Genomic DNA, 7,569 nt, shown 5'->3' on the forward strand with positions numbered 1-7,569 from the left:
ACACGACAGTTTTTTCCCTAAAATCACAGACTGAAAGGGTAGGAATGAACCCCCGTGGGTGGATTTACTCTTAGTCGCATACAGGATATTTTCAGCAACTTTCTGGCACACCGTGAAAGAGCAGTGGAAAGAGAAAAACCAAAGGGAAAAAAAAAAATCTTGGTAAACCACGTAACACACAAAGTCATTGTTTAATTTCTACTTAGGGCTTTGATCAGGAAGTGAAAATCTAATCATGTGTTTTCAAAACATCCTAGCAAAACTGGGAATGCATCCTAGCAAAACTGGGAATACCTTCTGCAACAGCTGCCGTGAGTTCAGCTGAGCCCAGCCTAAATGTAACCCACCCGCCGCACAGCACTGGGAAAGGTCTTGCGGATCCCCAAGCACTTCACCTCGTCGATGAAGAGTGAGTTGACTTTGACGGCCACGTAATGCTCCAAGACCGACTTGGCATGAACCAGCATTTGCAGCATGCTGTTGGTGTCTCTCAGCTGCTCCTGAAGGCTCTGGATTGTCTCATCGGTTTCATGGACCCCATCGACAAGGCTGAAAAACAGCAAGAAACCCCTGGTAACAGTCCCATCACGGGGGTGGTTTCTAGCAGGGTGTTGCTGGTGGGCCCCTTGGGCACAGGATTTCCCCCTTCGGTGTGCTCAGAATAACTCAGACCCCCCATTTCTGGCAGATGCATGGGAATGCTGAGGGCAGAGCACCTCCGGACCTCAGCAAGGAGGCATGGTGAAGTTTGCTCTAAGTCTTTGGCAATGCACAGCCACGTCTCCGGGAGCAGCTCGTGGCACCAAGAAGAGGGATGAGCAGCTGTGGTTTCCTGTTCCTGCTTGGTTTTGCAGGTTTGTTGGTTCACCCTCCTGGATTTCCCTGTGCAGGCATCCTCCCCACACCCACGGAAAGGCTAAAAGTGAATGTGAAACAAGTGGAGGATGGAAAAAACAATGGTGTGCGAGAGGCTAAACAGGCTCTGAGGCTGGGTTTAAATGGCCTTAAAAAGGCTTCACATGGAGTCATGCCCAGAGGGCTCCCAGGAGGAGGTGTGAGGTTTGGGGTGTCACGGGGTGGGGGGGTTGGGGGTGTGCTGGGCACTCAGGGCAGCCTGCTTCTCCACAGCCCCTTGGGATGCAATCTCAAAGAGCTTACTATGTCCTTGAAAGGATTTCCAGTGTCCCCAGGGGAGGGGAGGACAGCCCTTACTGCCTCACCATATGGTGCACCCTTCCTGGCAGTTACCCAAAAGGAAGGAGCTGAGTGCTCTCAGTGCAAGCCTGTTGGAGAGTAAAGGGTTTATCCTTCAAAACCGAGCACATCCAACCGCAGGGAAGCAGGCAGAAGAGAAGATGAAGTTTACCCAAGTGGGAAAAATCCAGCCCCCCATGGGGTGGCATCAGGCCGTACCCGGCCATAGTGTACAGCCTCCTTCATGGGTGCAGAGCTCTCCCGGCACCCAAAGGCTGAGATACCTGCTCATTGCTTTTGATTGTATCAGTGCACTTATAGAAGGACTATTTAGAAAAAAGAAACATGATTAATTTTGTCATCTAGTGATGCTCCTCAGTGCTACCACCAGTGACTCCTCAAGGACCCTGCCAGCCCTGCACTCCTGCCTTACCGGAGCTGGGCAGTGTCCCGGCACAGCTCTATGTCTGGTCTCCACGTGCGCTTATCCAGCCGGGTCTGAGCCACTTTTAACGGAGGCTGTATGTGCCTAATGGCTGTTTGGATCTCTTCTATGTTCGCCTTGGTCTGGGAGATTTCCTGCAGTGTCTGGCGTGAAAAAGAAACACATGCATAAATTAAAAAATATATTCTCAAGTGACCACGTAATTTCCCTTTTCTCCTGTCTGTCTGCAGAAAAAACCAAGTTCAATAAGCAGACCCTGGGCTCAGACCACTGTCACTCTGCCACATATCAAGGCACAGATCCAGCAGAGATTTCTCTTCGGGGAAAAGTCTCTCTTTGCTGTTGCTGTCACATCAGAGGAGGTTTTTGGAGCAGTGATGGATCTATTGAATTACCAGCTTCCCAAAATTACTGCTTGCAGGAACTGATCATCCATCAATAGCAACTAACAGAGGGTAAGTTTTTAATGGATTCTTATTTAAGGATGTGGCATTAGCCCGCAGTGCTGCAAGCCCAGTCTCTGCTCAGTTAATCAATACTGTCTCGAGCACTTTTCAGGAAGCTTTCCATGAGACCCACTGCTCCGAGCCAGGTGTCCATCACTGATCCCCACTTCCTCTGCTTGGCAAAGCAATGCAGGAAACCCAGGGATAGCCATGCAGCAAACACAGAGCACTGAGACTGAATGCATGTCCTTGGAGGAGAAGCGAGCCTGCAAAGCCCCCCGGCAGACAGCCCAGCAAAGACTTTCTGCAGGGCAGGCAGCTTTTCTGAAGTAACTACCAGGAGATGCAAGCAGCCTTTGTATTTTCTGCTGGAAATCCCTGTGCTGCCAAGGCTGTCAGCTAGGCTGCACTAGCAAAATACAGTGTCCCTTGAGATGGAAGTTACTGTGCCAACTCATCCTGCCCCAAGAAGAGTCTCCAATACTTTGTGTTTCAAACAGAGAATTATACTATAATCAGCTTCTTGCAGTGACCATTCCTTTTCTTGGACCAGGTCTGTGTGGAGGATTGTGTCACTGGGAAATGTCGGTGTCACACCGAAAGGGAGGGGTTCAGGCTACCTTGGCCAGGTGGATCTGAATCTTGTTCTTGGCATTGGCTGTCTCAGCGATGCAATTGGTGAAGGTGACGTTCACCCTGTTGAACTGACGCCACATCTCGTTGGCCACTGCCACCAGCAGATTTTCAATGTAGGCCCGCAGCTTGGCCGAGGCCACCCGTTCGCTCTGGGAGTGGAGGATGTTGTTGTCCGTGAACTTGGCCCACGACTCCGGCACCGAGATCCTAGGGTGAGGGGAGGGAAAGGAGAGGCCCCTGGTAAGCTCATGCTGCTGAAGCTGGCTGTGGGTAGGCATGGACCCTGCCAGGGAGCAGCATGGATTAAATGTAGATTAAATCTATGCTCTTAATTTGACCACATGAAAGTGAAACGTCTGGACACGATTTGTTCAGTAATACTTATCCAATGATGACATGTTCATGAAGACAACTGTGATATTTAGCAAAGCTCAGACAAACAAAAGATTCCTCCAGAAAGATGGAGATTTTAATCAGACCTCGTATTTACACATTCGAGGCATTTAAGTTCCAAGTGATTCCCAGCTTCACAACAGCGCGCAGATTGCAGTCAATTCATTTTGCTCATAACTTACCTCAGTTTCATACTAAACTGAACGAGCATTAGATAATACTCGATTCCCTGTTTGTGCATTCAGGATGAAGTTCACGCCTGTGCAGTAGTCCAGAACAAGGTCAACAAAAGACTTAAATACCACATAAGCTCCATTTAAAACATGCTGATCCTCGGCACATTTTACCCCCCTCTGAATTTTAGCATCAGTCCTTTGCCATTCATTTGCCTGTCTAAATATGTCTGAGCTCTACTGTGAATAATTAGTCAAACATTAGAAAAATTGAATCAATCCATGTCCCTCCATAAACTGCATGCATCTGTGTGAGAAGCAGATTTATTCCCTCAGCCCTTTGCCACTTAGGGCATATCTCTGCAAGTGCTGGCTTAGGTCACCATTCATCTGCTGAAGAGCCAAAGCCAAATTCCTGGCACCCAAAAGCAGCTGAGCTCTATCCCAGGACCATGCTCTCTATTTCTTTCTTCTGTGTCATTTCGGCTCCCTGCCAGGCCCTCTCCATGCAGGGGTGAACCCCCCAGACTTTACGTCAATGAAGAGCACTCAGGCAAGCACTGACACATCTTTGAAAATATGCATAAACTTAATGAGCTGTGCAGAGGTGCTGGACTGAATTCATTTGCAGGCTGATCTCTGAACCCTGGTATAATGTTTAATTAGGTGGGACTCGCTTTCGCCCACTGGATGTTCAGCATCCTGCTATCTGCATTTATGGTGAGCGGAGAGAAATGGCCCCTCCGACGTGGGTGTCTGCGGGCGGGACGGATGTGCCGTGCAGAGACACGTGCCTTTACAGTGGGCTGGGGAAAACCAGCTCCCTACCAGGGAGAGGCATGGGGATGGCTTCAGCACTCGCGTGCTGCCTGGTGTGCACTCACGTGGCATTGACCCGCTCCAGCCCTCGGTAGTAGCTGATGCCCTTGGAGGTGTTCCTCAGGTTGTGGCACTTGTCGATGTGGTAGGCTGCCTGCTTGTTGGCCAGGTCCCTCTCTAGCTCGTGCTGGGCCCTCCTGTTAGACCTTCAACACACAAACAACAGCCATTGGTGGGGATGTATGGGTGGAAGGGTTTCCTCCCCATCCCACTTCCCTGCAGCCCCCACCTAGGCAGCTCCGTGCTTCCCCAGGCATCACTGCCTGCTTCCCATGGAGCCTGCATGGGTTTTATGCCTGCAGGTTGTGGGTAGAGGTAGGGGTCTGCTGGGGGTTCACATTACAACTGCAAACACATATCATCCCTGCAGCAAGAGATAAGGAGCTCCTCCTTACGCAATCTGGGTTTTTGCCTTATCCAGGTGCTGCTGCATCCTCTCCTGGCAGGACCTGATGACGTCAGCTTCCTGGCCAAAGATAAAGCACAACCCCGTCAGTGTCTACACTCAGTCGTCCTGGTCACACTCATCCCCTCCGGCCTTTCCAACTTCGCACGTGGCAAGAACTTGCCTGCTTGTCTTTCTGCCCAAAGCAAAGGGGCAGGGAGTGGAGAAAGTAAGTGCCCCTCAGCCCCAGCACATGCTTGTGCAGCTGAGCCTGTGTGCAGTGACAGGGAAGGGACTGGTGGGTGCTCTGGCCAGGGCCATGGCCTCTGAATTCGCTTTCAGGGTGGGTTTCCAAGTGTTATTTCATCTTGACATCAATGTCAAGTGCTGGTTAGTTCTGCTATAGGGAGACAGGGACGGATCCTGACCTGATATGAACAGGCATAGTGGCTCCCTGGACCAGCAGTGCTACACATTCTCATCCCCAGTCAGCATCTGCCCTTATTGCTCCCAAAATGTTTTCCTCCCCACGAGAAATCCCATCCATGTGGGACAAAAGGAGATGCACTTTACTTTGGTGTAAATCCCCAGTCATGTGTTACTCTCTGCTCACTTGACTTTGGCACAAATTTATTGCATTTGTGAAGCCCCAGCTACTGGAGGCAGATGATTAGTGCTCCAAAACGAGTAATTTTTAAGCCCTCCTGTCTGCAGGACCCAGCTGAAAAGCACGGCCTAAATGCATCCCAAACACTTAAAATCCAAAACACCATTATGGAGATACCAGCTCTGATTATTTCTCTCAAATCTCATGACCTTTAAAATAATCTTTTAATTTTTTAGGGCCTGACTCATAAGAAAAAATCTTCTAACAGAGCAGTGGCTTCAGAGTCCCAGGGGCTGCAATTTCCTTCCCAATTTCACGATGCCTTTGCAGTGATTGTATTTCACTGTACCCTGTATTAGGATCCCATCTTCTGTGCCAAGTCTCATCGTGTTTGCATTTTATTCATAATTCAAAGCAGACTACATAAAGGCAGGCAGGAGTGCATGTTTTTATGATTTCTATAAAATACATTGCCTAAGCACACATAGCGGCAGTCCTACTGTGGCCACGCTGCTCTGAGCAAAGCAAACCTGGGGGTAGATGTAATATCTTTTATTAGACCAACTAATATAGTTGGGAAAACCAGACAAGCTGTCGGGCACACGCTGCCATCTCCATATCTGTGTATGCAGATGCGTGTAATATATATATAAATATAGAGATATATCATTTGTATGTGATATAGATACATATAGATCCTGGTCTGGCAGGGCTCTGAAAGGCAGGACAGTCTCACAAACTCCTTGAAGAAGGATGGAGGACCCCGATATCCTATACAAACACACATCTGGTTTTCAGCTATGCTTTCTTCTGTAAGGGCGAGTCTTACCCACACCACGTGGGCATGCTGCTGCATGGGGGAACAGTGTCCCTTGACCCAGCAGGTTTTGGGAGTTTGAAGAGTTTTAACACCTCACCAGCTCAGGAACAGGGCTGCAAAACCTGTTTAGGGTAGTTCAGGTAAAAATAACTTTAGCATATGGTCTGTGTTGCCAAACTTACTACAAAGAGCTGTTTCTCCACGTCGTCATGGACTAGGTCGATGCCCATCCTCTTCTCCCGGTGAAGCAAGCACTCCTGAGTGACCTGTTGGGGACATGCCATCACTGCTGGCTGCAAGGTTCCCTACAGGGATGGTGCCCATGTCAAGTCGTAAGATAAGAAATTATAGGTGGGCACAGAGATGATGACATGGGAAAAAAAGGGCCCAGGGCCGCTGGTTTAGCTGACAACGAGTATCTGAGCTGCAACATCAGCATTAAACCAACATAAGGGAGTACACGTGCCCCTGGTGCAACCACAGCTGAATTTAAGGACCTGTGTCAGGCCTGATGCTGACCTTGCCAGAGCCTCGTAGTAAGACATGGGCTTTTGTCTCCCAGGATTTTGGATATAACACTTATAATAATATTTGGTTAAGCAAATACTGTTCTGATGTGCTCAGCATGTGCTGATAGGGGATGCAACAGATGGCGAGGGATTTGTTTATTGCTAACTTAACTAATGGTCTCTTAGTAAAAACTTTCTAGATGTTATGGAGGAGCTGCAATGAAACTTAATTTGATGTTTGAATGGCTGCAGATGTTTCAGCAGTGGGTTCCAGCTTGCAGCACCCTGGTGCTTACCTGCAAAGTGGCCTCTGTCTCAGCCAAGGCCCTCTCCAGTTGTTTTTTCATGTCTGTGAGCCCGTTTGTCTCCCTGATGATCTCATTCAACTCACAGCAGAGCTCTGCCTTCCAAAATTCTATATCGTTGACACGTCTTCCCAGGTTTTTGGTGCTTTCTGCTTGGGCTTTCCTTGTCCGCCGGTATTTGCCCTTAATCATGCAGGAGGTATCAACTGTCAGATGCTCTGCGTTGTGCCAGCAAGTCTCCGACTTTTTGTAGTTGGTCAGGTTGGCCCTGTACCAGTCGTCAGGGGTGTAGCAGTTTGTTCTGGTGGAAACCGAAGGAAGTTTCCTGCTGGAGGTTGACCCCTGGGAGCTTTTGGAAAAGGGAGCCAAAGCTGGGTTGATGGCAGCTGCTTTATAGTAGGCTGTGGGCATCCAAGGGAGGCTGAAGCTCTGAGGCAAGGGGAAGTCAGGGAAACAGTTCTTATAGCTTGAAGCCATGGTGTTGATGGCAGGCAGGAACCTGGTAGGTGTCGATCTCGGATGGGCGTACATTGCCGTTAAGGGAGAGCTAGTCAGTCGTGAACCCTGCTATTCAGGTATGTGTCCTGCACAAAGGAGACAGAAGAAGACAACCTCGCTTAATAAGCTCCTGCACTCGCATTACTTCTTACAGCAACATATGCAACTTATAATATAAACAGCAATGCACACAGCACCGACTCATCGCCTGTACAGGCCTAAAACTCTTGAAAGCAAATCCATTCTGACAGCATCCCAAGCATTAGTAGATATAAGGAT

General features: G+C 49.0%; 1 protein-coding gene across 1 annotated transcript; it reads right to left on the minus strand.

The window, feature by feature from the left end:
• Positions 1-332: 332 nt before the first annotated feature.
• TEKT3 (tektin 3) lies at positions 333-7,323 on the minus strand. The gene is made up of 7 exons (XM_009707042.1): positions 6,784-7,323; positions 6,161-6,244; positions 4,562-4,632; positions 4,172-4,312; positions 2,706-2,928; positions 1,628-1,782; positions 333-549 (listed from the first exon to the last, which is right to left on the minus strand). Exons 1-7 carry the CDS (start codon positions 7,321-7,323, stop codon positions 333-335), a joined length of 1,431 nt encoding a protein of 476 aa, XP_009705344.1.
• Between the last annotated feature and the right edge of the window lie 246 nt (positions 7,324-7,569).

The sequence above is a fragment of the Cariama cristata genome, unplaced genomic scaffold, assembly GCF_000690535.1.
Source record: "Cariama cristata isolate BGI_N322 unplaced genomic scaffold, ASM69053v1 scaffold12839, whole genome shotgun sequence".
NCBI classification, from domain to species: domain Eukaryota; kingdom Metazoa; phylum Chordata; class Aves; order Cariamiformes; family Cariamidae; genus Cariama; species Cariama cristata.

What these genes read in the sequence shown, in the direction of transcription:
- TEKT3 (XM_009707042.1), bottom strand. Translation starts at nt 7,323, where the DNA reads ATGTACGCCCATCCGAGATCGACACCTACCAGGTTCCTGCCTGCCATC. An exon ending in TGGAGAAACAGCTCTTTGTA is followed by an intron (nt 4,633 to 6,160) that starts GTAAGTTTGGCA and finishes ATCTTTGGCCAG; the next exon opens with GAAGCTGACGTCATCAGGTC. An exon ending in AAGGCAAAAACCCAGATTGC is followed by an intron (nt 4,313 to 4,561) that starts GTAAGGAGGAGC and finishes TGTGTGTTGAAG; the next exon opens with GTCTAACAGGAGGGCCCAGC.